The sequence below is a fragment of the Palaemon carinicauda genome, chromosome 1 (assembly GCF_036898095.1).
Source record: "Palaemon carinicauda isolate YSFRI2023 chromosome 1, ASM3689809v2, whole genome shotgun sequence".
Classification (NCBI taxonomy): domain Eukaryota; kingdom Metazoa; phylum Arthropoda; class Malacostraca; order Decapoda; family Palaemonidae; genus Palaemon; species Palaemon carinicauda.
In genome coordinates, this window is record NC_090725.1 from 226,073,335 (window position 1) to 226,094,710 (window position 21,376).

At 44.2% G+C, this 21,376-nt stretch overlaps 1 protein-coding gene across 4 annotated transcripts in view; it reads right to left on the bottom strand.

The window, feature by feature from the left end:
• mre11 (double strand break repair nuclease mre11) overlaps nucleotides 1-21,376 on the bottom strand; it is a 432,238-nt gene that overhangs the window by 296,900 nt on the left and 113,962 nt on the right. For all 4 annotated transcript variants that reach the window (XM_068387688.1, XM_068387701.1, XM_068387695.1 and 1 more), the window contains exons 4-5: nucleotides 18,609-18,748; nucleotides 633-823 (exon numbers count right to left, since the gene is read on the bottom strand). In XM_068387688.1, coding sequence (XP_068243789.1) covers nucleotides 633-823; nucleotides 18,609-18,748 — 331 coding nt within the window. The remainder of the gene's footprint in view (nucleotides 1-632; nucleotides 824-18,608; nucleotides 18,749-21,376) is intronic.

Below are 21,376 nucleotides of genomic sequence, written 5' to 3' on the forward strand. Positions count from 1 at the left end.
AATAAAAAGTCTAACTTGTGAAACTCTTTTGTTAAAAATCAGAAAAGAAAAGGAAAAATATAAATCTTTTTAAAGTCAGTCTCTTTCCTTTGGAGATTCAATTCTCCACAATATCCCAAGATTTTTTCTGTGCATAACAAAGGGGTACTTTTACAGCACCAAGGAGTATTGAAAATAAGCACAGAGTTTTGTGTTCATTTACCATAAAGGGTGACACTGGAAGGAAAACCGATTCAGTTATCTAATATCAAATGTTACGGGCCTGAGCACTCGCCTCCCAACCTGAGCAATCGCAGCTTCATTTTTTTCTTCAGGTAGACTGTCTAAGAACAGCACCAATACAAAATAAGGCCAGTAAAAGTAATGGGATTGTGGTCAAATAAATTAATTCCAGGTAGAATTAAAAATACTGCTCAAAAAAGAGCAATCATAGTGAGAAGTGATATCCAGAACTTTGGCAGATAAAACAAAAATTTCTAGTTGCACATTTACAATAGAGTATGCCTTTAATGTTTATTCCACAACTAGTCTATCAACTCTGATCAGGTGTAATAGCCTTAATATAAGCAACATTCGAACAACTATTGACGAAAACATTAATTCAAGTAGACAAACTAAATTATATACTGTACCTTGTCATTGCCAAACAATCTAAACAGTCTTTCATCCTTAACTGATGAAAGACCATATAAGGCCAATTTTGTTGGTCCTTTCTCCAGTAATATTGGAGATATATTAATTTCATTGAGGTCTGTGGTGCGGCCAAAGTAGTTAATAAGACCAGCTGTTGATATCATTTCTAATGCACAAAACTGACCCATACCTGAAATAAAATTGGAATTTTATTAATAAAACTTGCTATTTCTACACTTACCTGATATTTATATTGCTTTGTTCTCTAAGATCGACTTATATTGACATTAAACCCCCCCAAAAAAACTTAATTTTCCCATTTTCCTTCCTTCAGCCTCTTGCCCACTAAGGTAGCACAAGGGAGCCAAAGGTAACCCACAGTGTGGCTAGATGCACCTAAAGTCTTCAGTCTTTGAAGTCAAAACTAATATCCAATCCTCTTGATAACATTAGTCGGTGAGGAAGTGAGTATGAAAATATATAAAATCTTATCATAATAATCTTATTCATTTCTATGGAGCACCCCTGATGATCATATTGCTGGCTTACACTCATGGAGGCAAGATATGAAAGATATGAAATTTAGTCAAAATAAAACTTTTATCAAATCATATTCCCAATAGCTACTAGGGCACCTAAAGCCTAGCAATCTTGAAAGGAGAATCAGGATTATTCAAGATGTTTAGCATATACCAACTTGGTACGTCACTGAGTTGCACCTTAAACTCTTCCCAATGAAAGGTTCCTATAAAAATTCAGAGATGTAACTGCACTTCTAATATCCACTCTAACTTCCATCTGACTTGGATGTTAATCCTTGTGAGCCTCTATGACCAATCTTTTAATCAGGAAAAATATAGCATCTTTGAACAAAGGACAATCTGAAGACCTTACCCACATAACAAATTAGGAATGTTACCCCTTATGTCTGAAGTGTGGCCAAACAATACTTAACCCGAGAACTGCTACAAGCTTTTTGAGCGGCTGTATGAAGAATTGCTACAAGCCTATTTAGAGCACAATTTTCTATCACTGCTCAAAAATTCCCTAATTGCATATCTCGACTTTTTTATTTTTTTATTATAAAATTATCTGTTGGGTATAAGTATTAATGTTCAAAATCCTATTTTACCTATAGAATTATGTATAACAAAAGTTTCCCCTTACACCAAATTTCATTATTTTGCAGTCATATGGCCAAATGTACTTTCAGTCAAAACTTGTTTATATAAATATTAGAAACATACATAATACAAAAAGAACATACAATAGGATACATTCACACGTTTACATAATCATCATCATCATTTCCTCTTACGCCTATTGATGCAAAGGGCTTTGGTTAGTTTTCGCCAGTCATCTCTATCTTGAGCTTTTAATTCAATACTTTGCCATTAATCATCTCTTACTTCATACTCCTCAGCAATGTAGGACTGGGTCTTCCATTTACATATCATAACGTGATATAATCTTAGTGAGGAAAATAACAGCCGTGGCAATTTCCAGTACACACGTCAGCTGCGATTGCCTAGTGTAAATTATGACAACACTCACAAAAGGTTTTTTTTTTTTTTTTTTTTTTTTTTGAGCATTTGATGAGCTTTTCGTTTTACTAGCAGTATCACTTGCCACGATAATAAATCTTTATCTTTTACTAGCTGTGTCTAAAACCCTAATTGACAACAATTAAATCAACTTAGTTTTTTTCTGTGTTCTTGTTTGTTTATTATCTTTTGTCGTCATATATGAGCCTTACCTTACCTTATTGCCTTATTTTATGTTTGGGTTCCCCTAGGCACACGATATTCACCAGAGAGTTGCTTTTGCATCTTCCGGTGTATTTTGCATCTTCCAGTCTTGGATGGTCTGGGATGCATCTTAGGTATTTATCGAGCTTATTCTTAAACACATCTATGCTCACTCCTGACATGTTTCTTAGATGAGCTGGCAGCACATTAAATAGTCGCTGCATTATCGATGCTGGTGCGTAGTGGATTAATGTCCTGTGCGCCTTCCTTAGTTTTCCTGGTATATTTTTTGGCACTATTAATCTACCTCGGCTTGCTCTTTCTGATATTATTAGCTCCATGAGAGAGAGAGAGAGAGAGAGAGAGAGAGAGAGAGAGAGAGAGAGAGAGAGAGAGAGAGAGAGAGAGAGAGAGATTATTTACTTCCATGATGAGAATTTTTAATACAGTATCTTGTATAACCTTGAAATATGTGGTTTTAACCGACATTGTGTTATTCGTATAAAACAGATGCTTAAAAAAATAGCACATAAAATCCTTTCATAATTACCTGTAGTCTAAATAACTCCTAGGTCATAAGTTTATGCAGTTATTTATATTAGCTACTATGTTTATCCATGTAAATAACTCATACAATAGGAAGTATGTTTTGAACATAAACATAATCATTGCTTTCTTTGTATTTTAAATATCCAAGTAGTTTCTTTGTTATAACTATAATATATGTTTACAAATGACTGGGATATTATATTACTTTAATCACTTTCTCCCTTCAAATATGCTAAGATTTGTTTATTGAACTTAGAAGTAAAAAAATTATATTATTTTCTCCCGAAATGTTATATAATTTTAACTACATTTATAATAATAGGAACTGCAATAATAGTTACTTTATGAAACGATAAAGATCAACAGAGCAAATAAGAAGTTAGTAAACTGTAAATGTTCTAAAGCAACTATAAACATCATTGGTCTTTTCAAAAATAGATACGATTCTATACTATAATATTGTAAAATATAAAGGAATTTTTATTAGCATTACAAAACCCAATAAACAATATCATAGGTTGTGAAGGATACTTTTTAAAAATAGCCTCGAAACATCAAAACACAAGGGATGCAGTAAGGCAAAATACACTATCCCCTGCAGGCACAAGCAGGCTAGTGCTCCACACCTCCTAACCAACTCACTATCCATGGAGCCCCAGCACCCTTTATTCCCTGTTACGCTGTAAAGTTAACTTTGAATGAGGGGATGAGGGATAAAATATTTGGATATATGCACAAAGTTAGTACAAAGATGGTAATGTTATGCATTATATTCTGAAGCATAGCTTTTTTATCAAGATGACCACACCATGGGAGTGGTGTGAAATGACATTGCCGCATTTCTCGGGTTAATACTGTAGCCCTCACTGTACAAAATAAACCTATTCTCTGATGAAATTGTAACTTTCTTTACCAATGAGGGAATTTGAAAATATTGTGTTAAACCTTGTGGCTCATACTCATTCTTAGCTTTGAAAGGAGGCCAAAGTGATAAGATCATCTTATGTCCTCCAAAACCTACCTTATAAGAAAGAGTTTCTAGTTACCAGCACCAACAAAGTTGGAAGTAGGTTCTGTTTTTGCCCCTATTTGCGTGTGTGTTTGTTTTTTGTGAACAGCTTCCTCTCCACAATTTTATTCATAGAGTAATGAAACTTGCAGGGATTTACTGCTATGTAAAAAGCTGGAAATTACTAAACTTGGGAAGTCAAGGTCATGGTCAGCAAAATGTCCAATTCACGTAATCAGCCATAACTTTGGACATTGTTGTCATAGAGAATTCAAAATTGAATCATATTTGAGTGTATGGCAATCCATGCCAATAAATACATGTTAAAGTCAAAGGTCAAGGTCAAGGTCGAGAAATAGGTTGCCGTGGCAGATGTCTGTGTTCTAATGAGTGCCCCTCTAGTTTACTAATGTGTTCATACGATGCTAGTGCTAAAAGAAAAAGTTTGACCAAAAAATTCTTCAGATTACAAGAGACTTTTCAAGATACTTTGGCAATAATACCAGAAACATATATCCAATCCTAAATGCTCAAGTTCAGTATTATGCACGGACCTGTAACTATTAATAGGTGAAGAAAAAAATGTTCATAAAAGAAAAGAAAATGGAATCTTTAAAAATATTACCTAAACTAGTTGTAGTTACGGACAAGTTCCCTGAATTGCACTAATTAAAACAAATATTCAATAGACTTTTATAAAGTTTATTAGTAGACTATGCCTTGGAATATAAAATAGAAAATCTATGATTACTGAAGCAATACTATCAATAAAATGACAAATTTGTAGATAAATTGTATTTTTCCTAAGAATACAAACCTTTAGCTATCTATTAGGGGATATAGGACGACCTATTAAATGTTTAGCACGGGTTAACTACCCATTCTGCTAGTTAACGGGGGTAGTGGGGTAGCTTGCTACCATTCCGACTAACGCACCTGCGATTTAACGCCCTTTGCTTGGAGGTATGACCTCAAAGGAGATAGGGCTGGCGGGTAAGTTTGTATAAATAGCTAAAGGTTTGTATTATTAGGAAAAATACAAATTATCTTCGAATTTGTCATTTTTTCCGTAACTGGAATACAAACCTTCGCAATTTATTAGGGGTGACTCACCCACTAGGAGGGTGGACGTCCCTGCCAATCTAGCGTTTTGGCTTTACCCGGGGGCTTCTTATTTTGAATATGTTTGTACCAAAAATAAGGAGTCCCTACACTTCACTAAGCCATGCTATGCAAGATCCGTGGCCTATGCAAGCTGTATATTGAGATATTTAGAAGTGTGACTGTCCAGGTAAAAGTTATTCTGAGTCTTTGTAGGAAAAACTATTGTAACCAAGACTTTCCCAATTTCACCTCACCAGGGTATGGGGAAGCAACAGTATTAGCTTAATACTAGGTACACAAGGAAGCATGGTTTACCTGCAGTAGTTTGAGATCAGCTTGTGCAGAGAACCCATGATGCGGCTTTTCCCATGAGAAGAGAGGATGAAGAAAAGAATAAGAGCCAGTCAAACCCTTTCATTCAGGCATACTGAAACTGGGTAACAGTGCCCTCAACCTTCTGCAAGTTGTTCAATAAGGAGCTTGAGGTATTATACCAGCTGTTGTGCAGCCACCACAGGGCCGTTGAGAACATATCAAGCCTCTCGTGGATCACGTCTTGCAGGTAATGGGCAGTGAAAGTATTTTGACGTTTCCACACCACAGCCTGTAGAACCTGTGTCACTGTAAAGTTTTTCTTGAATGCCAGGGACAGCTCTGAGGCGAAGTGAAGGAGGAGGGTCCTAATTCAGGGCATAGTCTATGACCTTGAAAATCCAAGCAGGGATGGTGTTTTTAGTGACCCTTCTCTACTTCCTCCCTGTGCTGACGAAAAGTGCAGGCACATGGGTACAGGTTGTAGCTGTTCTCTTGAGATATAGCCTCAAACTCCTCACTGGGCAGAGTAAGAGGTGATCAGGGTCATCAGTTACAAAGCAATGACTCGAAATCCGAAGAAGTTGAACCGGGGATCCGCCACTCCCGGATTCTGAGTCTTGGCAACAAACTCAGGGACGAAGCTAAACGTTACCTCTCCCCATCCCCATGTATGGGGGATGTCGTATGAGAGACCTTGAAGTTCACCGACTCGCTTGGCCGAAGCCAAAGCTGGTAGGAACACCGTCTTCCAAGTTAGGTGGCAATCTGTTGCCTAGGGAAATACTTCATAGGGAGGTCTCTTTAGAGGCCTGAGAACTCAAACCACATTCCATGGGGGAGGTCTCACTTCAGACTGAGTACAAGTAAGTTTGTAACTCAGTATGAGTAAGGAAAGTTCTAGCAATAAGGAAATGTCCATTCCATTAAGTCTAAGGGCAAGGCTCAAGTCTGAGCGATACCCTTGAATTGCCGAGACTGAAAGGCGCATTTCTTCACGCAAATACACAAGGAACTTCGCTATCACTGGAATAGTGGCATCGAGAGGAGAGATACCCCTTCCACGACGCCAACCATAGAAGACTTTCCATTTTGCTTGGTAGACTGCTGCTGATGATTTCCGCAGATATCCAGACATACTGCTCGCAACTTGTTGCGAAAATCCTCTCCGAGTGCGGAGATGCTGGATATATACACGAGGAACTTCGCTATTACTGGAATAGTGGCATCGAGAGGAGAGATACCCCTTCCACGACGCCAACCACAGAAGACTTTCCACTTTGCTTGGTAGACTGCTGCTGATGATTTCCGTAGATATCCAGACATACTGCTCGCAACTTGTTGCGAAAATCCTCTCCGAGTGCGGAAATGCTGGATAGTCTTCAGGTGTGAAGTTGCAGCGAAGCTACATTTTTGTCGTAAATGTTGGCATGTGGTTGAGTAGATCGTGTCATGGAGGGAGTTTTCTTGGAGACTCCGTCAGGAGTTGCAGAAGGTCCAGACACCATTCCGCATGAAGTCATAGCGAAGCTATAAGTCATTGAGAGATTGACTGAAATTCTGGCCTTGTTGAGTACCCTGAGACAGAACAGGGGAAAAGGCATAAACGTCGATGTTAACCCACCATTGTAGGAATGCATCTTGCCAGAGACACTTAAGGGTCTCGGACTGAAGAGCAGTACAACGGGAGCCGGAAGTTCAGGGCCGTTGCGAAGAGATCCACAGTCGGAGAACCCCACAAAGTCAGGACTTTGTTGGCTACTAGATGATCCAAAGACCACTCGGTACTCACTATCTGAGAAGCTCTGCTCAGATTGTTGGTGAGCACATTTCTTTTGCCTGGAATGAAGCGTGCTGATAGTGGTATCGAATGAATCTCGACCCATCTCAGTGTTTCTACTGTTAGATGGGATAGGAGATGCGAAAAGGTACCTCCTTGTTTGTTGATGTAAGCCACTATTGTAGTGTTGTCACTCATCACCACCACTGAGTGGTCCACCAGGAAATGGTAGAACTGTTGAAGGGTCAGAAAGACAGCCTTCATCTCTAGGAGATTTATGTGGAGGCACCCTTCTGACTCTGACCAGAGGCCTGAGGTCGTGTGGTGCAGCACGTGGGCCCCATGCCCTTTTTTTGAAGCGTCATAGAACAGTATCAAATCTGGGGGGAGGATGAGAAGATTCACTACCTTTTGTAGATTCTCGTCTGACACCCACCATTCGAGGTCCGTCTGTTCCGCTGATCCCATGGGGACCAAAATTCTGATTCCACCGGGATTTGAGTCACCACTGGAGAGAATGAATCCTGAGGTGACCATTAGGAACTAGACGGGCCAGAGATGAAAGGTGTCAGAGAATACGTAGTCACGTATGGGCTGGAAGTTTTCATCTGAGAAAGGGTCTTGCGACCTTTCTCAGCCTCATTATTCTGTCGTCTGATGGGAAGGGTTTGTGGAGATTGGAGACCTAATATCATGCCTATGTATACGAGTCTCTACGTAGGAAGCAGGGAGGACTTCTTGAGGTTTACCATGACCCCCAGATCTTGGCAAAATCTAAGGTTATCTCGTTGTTAAAGAAGGGTTGACACCGAGTCCGTTAGGATGAGCCAGTCGTCCAAATAATGGAGGAGACGGATGCCAATCCTGTGTGCCCAAGATGACACTAGGGCAAACACTCTAGTGAAGACTTGAGGTGCTGTGGAAAGACTGAAGCACAGCACCTTGAACTGGTATTTCCTGTTGTCTAGGCTGAATCTTAAGTATTTCCTTGAAGACGGATGGATTGGGATCTGGAAGTACATGTACTTTAGGTCCAATGTGCACATGAGGTTCTATGATCTTACCGCTTGTCTACCTGTGTCTGCTGTCTCCATGCTGAAGAGTTTCCTTGACAAACTTGTTCAGAGCTGAGAGGTCGATGACTGGTCTCCAGCCTCCAGAGGCCTTCTTCACAAGAAAGAGTTGAAGAAGCCTGGGGACTTGTCAAAGACATCCTGGAGAGCGCCCTTCTTCAACAGACTTCTGCCCGGAATCTAGCCCCTTTGCTGATCCCATTGCTAAGGAGTCTACTGAAACTGGATTTCTGATCAGGGGAGGGAGAGATGTTGTGAACGGGACGCAATACCCTGAACGAATCAAGGAGATTGTCCAGGGTTTGGCCTCGAGTTGCTTCCACCTGTCTCAGCAACTTTGTAGGCATCTCCCCACTGGTGGACAAGCGGAGGGAATGCCTATCACAGCATTTGCGGCCTCAGCCGCTCCCTCTAGGAATTTTTCCTCCCCTGGAGGACTTGGTGCCTTTCCTGTCTTTGGTCGGAAAGGGCTTCTAAGACACCACTGTGTTCGCTGCTGTCTTGTTCATCAAGGTCTTAGCTGGACGGGACTGCTGAGAAGCTGGTGGTTTATAGGGCTTGGATGTCAAAGCACTATGAAGGAGGGAATCCTGGTGAGACTTCCTCCATCTCTCAGCAGCTTGTTCCACATCCTTTGGCTCGAAAAGAAAGGATCCGTCTAGAGAAGAGTTCATGAGCCTAGCGATGTCGGCATTCGGGACCTGGCAATGGAATCTCTCAGATACAGCATCCTAACGTTTCAGGATGGTGTTCGCCCATAAGTTCGAGACTTGATGGGCGAGAAACTCGATGGTGTGAGTGTATGAGAGAAGAAAAGTTTCCATAGCTTTCCTGATGCATTCCTTGGAAAAATCCTCGGTTTGCACTAGGATTCCCAGGGGCCCCAACCAAAGATCAAGCCACAAAGTAGCCTGCAAGGCCATACTTTGTGACCTTTTCCTGGTTGAGGATCTCGGCTGCCGAGAAAGCGACCTGACGGCTGGAGAGCCTCTCAAGAAAGTTCTTCCAGAGATTGGTGGAGTGAAAGAGCTGGGCGAGGTTCGTCCAAAACATCAAAATACCTCCTCTGCTGGATGCAAGGAGGTGGGAGGAGCATGGCAGTAGAGCCAGAGCGTTGAGAGGAGGAGAGCTCAGAGAGCTGTTGGGCTTTCTTTGCCAGGGCACTCTTAGCCCTTGAGACAGGGCAAGGCTGCACTGGTCTTAGAGGACTTCTGAGTGCCAAAGACCGTCTCGGGGGAGGGGGGGTAATCTTCAGGTCAGTAAACCCATTGAGTACCCTGATGAAAGTCAGGACTTGCCAGAAGGCATGTTCTGATTCCTTCTGCTCCCCCTCTGAAGCGGGACTGGCAGCGAAGTCTCCTTCTTCCACCCCAGAGAGCTCCTCTCTGGGTAGGTGGGGAACATTCCTAGAGTGACTGGTAGTTCCTGCAGGCCTGGAGGTCCTTGAAGAGGACTTTGGTGGTATCTTGGAGTCCTTTGATTCCTTCCGGGGAAGGAGATAGGACTCCAGCATCGAAGGCCGGATGAAGTTGTCCTCTCTGACTTCTGCCGGTGGTGGAGAGCTCTCTGTGCAAGGAGAATTTTCCTCCGAATGTGGAAAAGAGGAAATTCGAACTTCGTGAGACTTCCCTGACAGAGGTGAGGCAGGAGAGCATCCGGAGGGCGAGTCAGGAGGGACAGGCTTTGAAGGCCTAACAGGAGTCAGTTTCACCCTAGGGGATGTTACTGCGTCTGAGACTCCTCTTTTTCTCTTCAAGGGAGAAGCAGCCAAGGTTCTTTGCAGATCTGCAGGTACCGTCGGATGTTGCGAGGTCTTCGAAGAGCAAGATAATAAAACAGGCCCGAAGGCTTGCACAACTGCTCTTACCATGGCACTGAACCAAAGCTATCTGCTGACAGTGGCACTGTCAGAAAGAGCTCCTGAAGATACAGGGATCAAAGGATCCTTGTGAGGAGTCTCGACCTATGGTTGATGTATTGGGTTCACCTTTGAAGACGAAATCTTCAGAATCTTGAACCCTGCTGTGGAGCCTCTTCCTCCTTTACCAGACAGGTGTGCTGTAATGCATTTGCGGGGCGGGGAATGGGGTGATGGTGACCTATCAAAATGTTTGCCCTTTTGTTCTTTTTGACTCTTGTGCAAGTGTGCAGGCGAATGCTAGTGCGCAGGTGAGTGTGGGCACACAGGAGAGTGCTGGCGAGCTGGAGAACACTGGTGTGCAGGGAAGCCTAGGTGCGCAGGTGAGCGCTGGCGCAAAGGAGAGCACTGGTGCGAAGGAGAGCACTTGCAAGCTGGAGAGTGCTGATGTGCAGGAGAGCGTTTGTGAGCTGGACAGCACTGATGCGCAGGAGAGCAAAGACGCGCAGGAGAGCTGGTGAACGCAGGTGCGTTGGCGAGCGTGGATGAGCTGGAGCGCTTGTGAGCTGGCAAGCGCTTGCGAGCCGGCAAATGCTGGTGCTTAGAACGGTGAGAACGCGCTGGAGAGCGCTGGCGATCAGGAGATTGCTGGAGTATTGGAGAGCCCTTGAAGCATAGGAGAGCACTGAAGCGCAGGAGAGTCCTGATATTCTGGAGAGCGTTAACGCTCTGGCGTGCTAGAGAGCACTGTTGAGATGTTGGTGAGAGATGGTGCACTGATGAGCACTGGCGTGTTGGAGAGCGCTGGCACACGGCCGAAGGTTTGGAACGCTGCGAAGAAAGGCGCGTTCTCAAGGGCGTGTGACGTTTGGAAGCATCATGAGACAGGAACGGAGAAGGCAGGTCAGAAGGGCAGCGCGATGCAGGAACAGGGAAGTGCCCTTTGGAAGGGTGAACATCCCCCGAAGAGGATCATGAGCGATCCACATTAGAATCCAATGCCGAAGTCAGAGGACTAGCGGCAGCGTCATCAGAAGGTCCAGGAACGGGCGAAGGTTGAGGGCCAAAGATGACGGAAAAGGAGGCTCCTCTGTGGGGGAAGGCTGCGAAGACGCAGCTGAAGAATCGAAGTCGCCTTTTCACCGAAGGTGAAGGGCAACCTCCAAGGCGAAGCAGAAGACGAGCTTTGCGAGATCGATGACTCCCTCTGTGGCTGGTGGAACAGCAAGCTAACATTTAGAAGCAGTAGTCCTCAGCAGAGGAGTCTCTGTAAGTGAACTCCTCCTCCGAGGAGAAACACTCACAGGAGAAACACACAAAAAACTTAGCTTCCCCCTCGAAGGATGATCAGGAACAGGGGAAGTGCAGTCAGCAGCAACAGCTGAAGAGTCTGAAGGGGAAGGGATGTCGGCAGCAACTGCAGAAGACACCTCAGACACCACAACGTTGACACACGACAGAGGATCTACCTTCGAAGTCGACGAAAGCTACACACTAGTACCATGGATAATGAACTGCAGCAAGGAGTCCCTGGAGGGTGGACCTGGAAGCCCCAAGGACAACAACACCTGTATAAAGGGAGAAAGAGACAAGGCTTCACCAAGGGGGAGAGGTGGGGCCATTTTGCTAGGGGAAGCAACACCAGCTCTCGAGGACCAGGGTATTATTTCAATTAAAGGGCCTACCCTGCTATGTGCCAGCGTCTCAGAAGAGACCGAACGAGCAGGAGCTTCAGAGAAAGGTAGGGAAGCGGAAGAAGAAGCCTTGGGGTTTTCCCTTTTGAAGAAACCTTCGAAGGAGAACTATCCCACTTTCCCACTGGGAGGAAGACCACTCCCGACACTCACTACACTTATTTTCACTATCAAACCATTGACCTCTGTAGGCAGGACCAAGGGTGTGACGATCGGTGTCCACAGCCGACATGAAGGTACCGAAGGGGCCGGCCTTCAAGTCCAGGGCAGGTAAGCAAGGTTGGCAAAAGTCAACACAAACATGACAAATTCGGAGATAATTTGTATTTTTCCTAACCATACAAACCTTAGCTATTTACATCGGGTTTACTTTCGGCGTAGCTGAAATTGACGAGCCAATAGATTTTAACGAGGGTTAACTACCCCCGCGCTAGTTAGCAGGGGTAGGGGAAGGGGTAGCTTGCTACCCCTCCCCCCCCCACACACCAGTGATTTGCTTCACTTCACTTAAAGGTAGGACTTGACTTGGGGGACAGGGCTGGCGGGCAAATATGTGTAAATAGCTAAGGTTTGTATGGTTAGGAAAACTACAAATTATCTCCGAATTTGTCATTTGTTCCGTAACCGAAATACAAACCACGCTATTTACATTGGGTGACTTACCCCTTAGGAAGGGTGGAAAGTCCCCAGCCTTACTGACTTTGGCTTTACCCGGGGACTCCGACTCCAAGTGAGTAGCACTCGAGAAAAGGAGTCCCTGCACCTCACAAGTTCCTTGCTCCGCAAGGAACGTGTGGCCTACATAAGTTGTGTGTGGAGGAAAGAGCGTGACTCGTCCTATGAAGTTGACCTTGAGACCTTTAGATAGGCATCCAGGATAGGACGTTCCCAATGCCACCTCGTCAGGGTATGGGGGATGCGACAGTATTAAGCTTAATACTAGGAGCACAAGGAAGCATGGTTTACCTGCAGAGGTTGAGGTCAGCTATGCGAAGACCAGGATGCTGCTTCCCCAAGAGAGGGGAGGATAAAGAAAGAAGTAAGGGCCAGACATACGCTTCCATTCACGCAGACTAAAACCGGGTAACAACGCCCTCCACCTACTGCTACTTGTCCATAAAGGAGCCTGAGGCTAGACCAGCTGTTGTGCAGCCACCACAGGGCCGATAGAAAAAGTATCGAGGCTCCTGTGGGTCAAGTCCTGCAGGTAGTGGGCTGTGAAGGTCGTCTGACGCTTCCAGACCCCAGCTTGAAGCACCTGCGTCACAGAGAAGTTTCTCTTGAAGGCCAGGGACGTAGCGATGCCCCTGACGTCGTGTGCCCTAGGGCGACGTGACGGAGGAGGGTCTGGATTCAAGGCGTGATGGATAACCCTTCGAATCCAAGCCGAGATGGTGTTCTTGGTGATCCTCCTCTTCGTCCTACCTGTGCTAACAAACAATGCTTGCACCTGAGGACAAACTGCAGCTGTTCTCTTCAAGTAACACCTCAGACTCCTCACTGGACATAATAGCAGCTGGTCTGGGTCGCTTGTTACAGAACGGAGACTCGTGATCCTGAAAGAGTCGAACCGTGGGTCCACCACTCCAGGGTTCTGAGTCTTGGCCACAAACTCAAGGACGAACCTGAACGTTACCTCCCCCCATCCCCTTGAATGGGCGACGTCGTAGGAGAGACCATGAAGTTCACTAACTCGCTTAGCAGTGGCCAAAGCGAGCAGGAAGGCCGTCTTCCAAGACAGGTAGCGAGCAAAGGCCTGGCGTAATGGTTCGAAGGGAGGTCTCTTAAGAGCCCTGAGAACCCGAACCACGTTCCATGGAGGAGGTCTCACTTCCGACTGAGGGCAGGTAAGCTCATAGCTACGTATGAGTAGAGAGAGTTCCAGCGAGGAAGAAATGTCCACTCCTTTCAGCCTAAAAGCCAAGCTCAAGGCTGAGCGATAGCCTTTTACCGCTGAGACCGAAAGGCGCATTTCCTCCCGCAAATAAACGAGAAACTCCGCTATCGCTGGAATAGTGGCATCGAGTGGAGAGATACCCCTCCCACGACACCAACCACAGAAGACTCTCCACTTCGCCTGGTAGACTCCCTCAGAGGACTTTCGCAGGTGCCGAGACATTCTCTCTCCAACCTGTTGCGAAAAGCCTCTCTCCGTGAGGAGACGCTGGACAGTCTCCAGGCGTAAAGCCGAAGCGAGGCTACGGCTTTGTGGAAGATGTTGCAATGTGGCTGTCTGAGTAGCTCGTGCCGTGGGGGAAGCTCTCTGGGGAGCTCCGTCAGGAGCTGCAGAAGGTCCGGGAACCATTCCGCGTGATGCCATAGCGGAGCTATCAGAGTCATCGACAAGTTGACCGATAGTCTGGTCCTGTTGAGCACCCTTCCCATCAGACAGAACGGTGGGAAGGCTCCCTATGAAATGCCTGCTGGTGCTGGACAATGCCCCTCCTCACCCTCCTGCCCTCGAGGAAGATATTGTAGCAGAATATCCCTTCATCAAGGTTCTCTATCTTCTACCGAACACCCCTCCTCACCTCCAGCTCATGGACCAGCAAGTGATTTCAAATTTTAAGAAGCTTTATACAAAGTATCTTTCCAAAGGTAAGGTTCCACATTTTTGTTACTATAACTTTACTTTTTGCTCTAATTAAACACTTATTTTACAGGTTACCAATGGTTAATTTATTATCAAATGATCAAAATAAAGTACTTGTCATACATTTAGCACTGTTTAGTGGTGTGTATCATTTTTATAATAATTTAATGTGGTGTTTTTGTAGGGTCTGGAAGGGATTAGGCTGTTTACATGTAACAGGCGATTCACAAGATGAAAAAATCACTTTACGAAAGCCATTACGGAACCAATTAATTTCGTGTTGTTAGGCATTACTGTAATATGTTTAAGTTTCCCAAAGTCCAGGAATGTAAGATCCCTTATTACCATTAATTCTCGTGGAGAAATTATATTCCGTTAACACGACCTCTCCAGGAACAAAACTCTCATGTTAATGGGGAGTCAACTCGACTTCCTTTGTAGAACAAAAGGAACCGGTAAAGATCTTAAGGAGGAGCCTGCCCTCAAGGAACTGGGAGTTCCAGTTATCTGGGCAATAGCCTTCCTTTTGGCAGCTGTCAGGCCTTTAGACCAGGGCAAGGCTGCACTGGTCTTGGGAGGCTTCTGGGTCTCAAAGATCTCATCGAAATCCATATCTTTCCCTTCCTGGGTGGTGGTATCAGGAGTTGACAGCCTACTTTCAGCCCTCATGCAAGAGAGGACCTACTAAAAGGTATGTTCCGACTCTTGTCTCTCTTGTTCCGAGTGAAAGTTCGCACTAGCTGCCCTCGGAAGATTTTTGTCACCCACATCCAATGGCTCATCTACCTCCAGGCTCACATCCAGAACTTGGGGTAAGTCAGGGTCGTCAACTGGATCAATTGAAGGACCTGCCACAGGGGGCCTCCTATCTGCTTCTGCCAAACGTGCTTCCCTTGCCTTTGGCGTTCTTGGGTTTGATTTTAGTGTCCTTGGATTCCCGTAGAGTGGGGAAATGTTCTTCAAAGATGTTGAAAGGAGGCACTTGCGAAGGATTAGGGACACCAGTAGCCAAAGCCTTAGTTGCAGGAGCCGTAGGCTCTTCCTCTGGTGGAATTGAGGAAATTTGACGCTGGTCTGAAGGCACTACCTCAATTTCTTGAGGGTTGAATGGGTGGACAAAGATCTCCCTGAGCGAGCCAATATCCCTACTCATCCTTGGATGGATGAGATTGGCGTGAGGTGGAGTTCCACCTCTCATCCTCCTCTTCTGTCAGTTAGTCATGGTTTCCTTCGCCTTCACTAGAGTAAAGGAAAGGTTATCCAGATAAAGATCAGAAGCTATAGGCACCCCGGCACTAGATCGGGATGGAGAAGATCGTCGTGTCCTGTCCGACAAATGTCTCCTTCTACGGACAGAACTTCTGAGACGAACTCGAGTCAGATTCCAAGGGAATCCGAGGAGTAGCCTTGACTGGAACAGTTGGAGGCTGTAGCAGTGGAGGAGCCACACCCAAGGACTTAAGCAGGCCAGTTAAAAAAGTGGTAACCCATGCAGGGAGCTCAGCACCCTTTAAATGGGTTTCCCTAGAGAATCTAGGGGGAGGAGAACGTCTTCTAGGAGGAGTCCTAGAGGGACTCTGCGCAGAAGTAGGAGAGTCTCTGTGGCAACATGAGGTGCTCCTTTGTCAAGCGAAAGGAACGGTCCGAACTAATAGCTACGTTGGCATACCTATTATGAGGGTACTTAAACCCTTCTAGGAAGGGTAAAGGCCTGCCACTCGAGGTGGTAGAAGATGGAGGTATTGGTACCTAACTTTTCCATGGTTCTGAAAACAATACACATGAATAACTTGTGGATATTGCCGATTTATGCGTGAAATCACAAGATTCCCTCGTAAAATCACGAGTTTCACGCAATAATGAGCGCGATTCACGAGTAGACGTGCTCGTAACACGAGCACTAGGAACTATACTGGTCAGAGGAAGCCTTAAGCATTCCTGTTACTTTAGAGGACTGCCTACTCCAGATGAAGTCAGCAATGAAGGCCTCAGAGTAGGGGCACCTCTAAGGGTTGGTGAATGTGTCACGTAGGAATGTGTTGGCGAGTGACGCATGAGCGAACGCTGTGCTAAAGCACCCCATGCAGCAAAGGGCACTGGAAGTAGCTTAGCTGGATGCCTGTCTGCAGAATGTTCTGTCTCAGATCATGTTCGGTCCAGGGTCGTTTAGGAGAAGGACGAGTTGAGGAGCAACGTGCTGAAGGACTACGCGTGCGCTTACCTCTTCCCGAGGAATGTCTAGACCTTGATCGTGAACGAAGTTTCGCGATCATGAACATACTATTTGTGATCGGGAGCGTCTAGCCCCTGACCATGAACAGCATGAATGTCCTGACTGCCTAACTCGCGAACGTGAGCGTTGGCCTCGTGATCATGAACGTCGTCCTCACGAACGGTGCCCTCGTGAGCGTGAACGTCGTCCTCGTAAACGGAATTGTTGTCCTCGTGAATGGGATCTTTGTCCGCGTGAAAGTGATTGTCGTCCTCGTGACCTAGATCAACGTGATCTGGAATGCGAACGTCCAGACATAGGTCTAAGCTAAGTTACTAGTGATTGTGAAGTACGCGATAGCAAGACTTTACCTTGTGAAGAGGAACGCCTCCAAGGAAAGCATTGAGACCAATGGTCTCATGAGCTTGATGCTATAGAGTAAGAATACCTTCTGGACAAAGAGCGTTGAGATCGTGATGACCTACAATCTGTATGATCTTCAGATTGTCGCGAACGACGATCAGGAGAACGGTGTCCCGAAGGAAAAGAAGATGGAGAATCTCTTCCTTGCGCGCCGCTCGTGGAAGGAGCGCTGGTCTCTTGAAAATCATCTCCTACAGCCGAAGTATTCCTGTAGGGAGAAACAGATGGCTGAAGGTTAACAGACGACGATGCCCCAGGATGGCAATCAAGACCGTCATCATCAGGAGGCCATTGGAAGGGCGAACGTGAGCGATCTCCTCATCCACATGTGGAAGTTCCAGGAGAGGGTGACAGATGTACCTCACAAACCTACCCTAATCGGGTAGTTGAATCAGTAGAACTTCAAAAGTTCAAAGTAGGAGCAATTTTTTTATGTTGACCAGGCTGACATGAGTCTTTTTATTGTTTATATATGACATATCTGTTTTTGACATTGTTAATAGTTTATATAGGACATATCTGTTTTGACGCTGTTACTGTTTTTAGAATGATATATTGTTAATTTATTCTCATCATTTATTTATTTCCTTATTTCCTTTCCTCACTGAGCTATTTTTCCCTGTTGGAGCCCTTGGGCTTAACATCTTGCTTTTCCATCTAGGGTTGTAGCTTGGCTAGTAATAATAGTAATAATAATATTGAGGGCTCTGGAGAGGGATCCTTTCTGGCACCACGCTGAAGGAGTCTGAAAAGCTCTTCCTTCAAAGGGGCTGCAGAGACCCGTAGGGACGGTCACGCCAGCAACACATCTGCAAGGGAAAACGGCTCTCCAGCGGCTAAAGGTGAAGCTGCTCCTCTATGGGAAGCAACTACTCTCCCAGTACCCCAGGTGGAGTTCCGCAGCCTGCACTCCTGCTCGATCGTCCCTCGGAAGAGCCCGAACGAGAAGGAGCTTTAGAAAGAGGTTTAGGGGTGCGAGAAGAAGAACACGCTTTCCTCACCCCATTGAGAGAAATATCGAGCTTAGCCTTCTTCTTTCTGCCCCATCCAAACCTCTTTCATTGGGAGACAGGACACTCCCTACACTCTTCACAGGGCAAACCCTGCTCACAACGATGCCCTCTACACAAAAGACACAGGGAGTGCGGGTCGGTATACACCAATGACAAGAAGGTACAGCACGTAGCACCCTCGCACTCAGAACATGTTCGCATGAGGGCAATCAGAAGAAGCACAAGCACATCTGAAAAGAGAAAGGAAAAATTACAAAGTCAATGGCTAGCCTTTGGAGGAGAGAGAGGAAACGTCCGCTCTCTACAAGCCAAATGAAAAAAGTGACGTACCTCACGGCTGTGAGTATGCATAGAGGTGGCTGGGTACCTCCCCAGCCACCCCTAGCCTACCCACTCAAATGGTCAGGCAGGGTTGCCACCTCTCACTTTTAGTCTAATGGCTACCTACCAGCTTCCCTGAAAGATAATCCACATAATTAACGTAAGGCTTGTTAGTATGGGAACAACTGTGATGTACTGAGGGAATAATAGGGGAACCATGATATGGCAAGGGATTATCTTAAAACTGTTTGGTAAGATGCATTTTCTCAAGGTACTTTATACTTACCAGATGGATCATCATGATTGCCATGAATGGAAAAAACAGGAATTGATACATTCAAGTTTGGATCTTGGTAGTTAACAATAGGATTTTTTGCATGTTTGAAGTTTTCTACAGGGTCACTCACAAAATCAAACAATACAGGCCTGAAATATAAATTGTAAATATTATCACTAATTAACAAAAACAGTCTGCAATTAAATAAAAAAAAAAAGGAGATAAGAGGCTTTATCTTTTACAAATAAGTTTTGACAAGAAAATATGTGATCTTTAATAACAAACAAAAATAATCTATTTGCCATGAAAATTTCATACTTTGAATTATACCTTAACAAATAACCATTTGCATCATTCCTATTTGTTTCATCTCAATCCTATTAGGAATCATGTATGTGTATATTCCTGATTTAAAATGTTATTAGGGTCACCAGCTTGCAGTTTTTCAGACAAATGGAAGCCTTTAAACATATGTTCCATGGCTTATTTCTACAAACCTTCTCTGATGTTCATATTGCTTGTTCTCAAAGCTCGACTTACATCGATGTTACACAAAAACTAATATTTCCCATTTTCTTACCTACCAAGGTAACTTCTGGTAATTAATGGTAACCCACATTGTGGAGAGTCCCACCTGATATATTCAGTCTTTCTCATCAATATAAATCCTGCAGTCCGAATTCACAAAGATTCCAGGTTTTCTATTTTGCATGTATTCAAACAAAGTAAATCAACCTATCCTTTGATATTTTTTTATTCTGGTTAGGAGTTTCAAATCACTGGTTTTCAGGATAACAGCCATGTATAAGCTTAAAATTTAGTCTGGTGGGTTTTCAGCTGTATCCGAAATTCTAACCTAACCGGCCTAGTCTTGAACCCCAGATAAACTCCTTAAGTTTTGGATAGCAGTTCTAGTGCACAAGTCAGTAAGGGTTCTGATGATGCTCAGCGCATGACACAGTCGACATCCTAACTTACAGCCTTAGAGTGTACTTTTTCACTACTTTGAAATCTTCTACTGTGTAATACTTGTTTATCTGTATTCCAATCAGCAATGACTAGTAGATCCTTTGTTCCATTTGAATCATGAGATAGAAGACCAATTTGGTAGCCTAGATCCTAAAATCCCCCTGCTCAATGAAGTAGGTCCTAGTGGATAACCATTTATTTCTCATACAATTGGTATGGCATATCATATGAGCCCTACCAATGATGGGTTGCATTCAGATGACCTGATCATCATTTGCTTATAGGGGCCACTAGCTCATTGTAATTTTTACCTAATGATGTTAATGCATATGCTAGTACTTCTTATGCCAAAACTGGTCGTTTACTATTCACAGGCACAATGGTGCCCACTATCGGAATTGTTGTGCTAAACTTCACATGCCCACAGGATTCATCTGATTCAAGTTCTTGAATGATAAAAAAGAAAAAAAAATATCAGAACATTTCAACATTAGGACTTTAGTTCCTGAAGGTGAGCTGTTTACCTCAAAGAAATAATTAATTAGGATAATTAAGGCTCCTTGGGTTCCTGATTCTCAAATCTTCTTACCATTACCAGGTGGTATAACAAATGTGTCTGGCACACACCTAATTTTCAGTGCTGCACAACCTTATGAGATATCACGTGCTGGGAACTGGCTCCTACCTGTAGTGACCCCTTTAACGGGATCATTCATAACAAAGGATATTTTGGTACAATGCATTGTTTAAAAAAAATACTTAACATAAAATATCATATTTATAGTCTGTGAAGCCGTTTTCTTAACATTCAGAAAATGAAACTTCTTATTGTAAGAAGAATTGGTGTTATATCTTTGTCATAGGTAGATGCAATATTATTAAAGGAATATGTTATTAAAACAGAGAAACATATTTATTCCCAAAGTGCAAGCAGCAAGATGAGATTAGACTACCGTAGAGTTTGGTCAAAGCTGTCATCACCATTTTGGAAACAACCCGAGCCTCGATGAAGAGTGCCTCCAGCAATAAAGTAACTGTCTTGTTTGGACCAAGATATCATTGCTTTAATCAGTGGTCAGCATATCTTTTGAGAAACCAAGCCTCGAGGGAAATCCCTATTCATGAAAAATGTCATCATGGGTCGACACGTGCCGCACTTTTGTCATGGCTTAACACCAGGTCCATATTGCATCAGAAATTTGTTCTAGAAGCTTCTATGGCATGATCAATGTGGGGGTTTTTGAGGAAACCAATCAAGATGCAGAACTGTCAAAAAAAAAAAAAAAAAAAAAAAAAAAAACATCCCTTATATGGAAATGACAACTGTCCATCCTAATTAGCTCTGCGCATACATGGGTATATAAACTTCAAGAAGAGACTGTTCAGAGGAGATAGGACAGAATACAGAACAAGAGATGAACTATGTCTAAACCAGATAAAAACCACGTCCTGACGAGATAAGGAGCAAAGAAGACCAGAAGTTAGACAGAACCAGTTTCCAACCTTCCCTTCAGACGACAAACGCCTATCTCCTAAATCCTGTTATGGCTGAGAAGAAGAGACGAATTGTAGAAGTCAGCCCTCCCTGCTTGTGACGAGAAGTAGCCAACATTGCCTGCACCCTGGCCGTAGTTGTACTCTATCATAAAATTTTTGGAGAAGACTTCTGATGCCCCACCTTGATGCTACTCCTTCTGTGACGTCTTCGAATTAGAAGTCATCGTCCCAGTTTTACCTGAAGTTCAGCCACCCTTCGGCAACATTCTAAAGCCTGATGCCTCCGTACCAGTATCATCTCATCAGCTGTA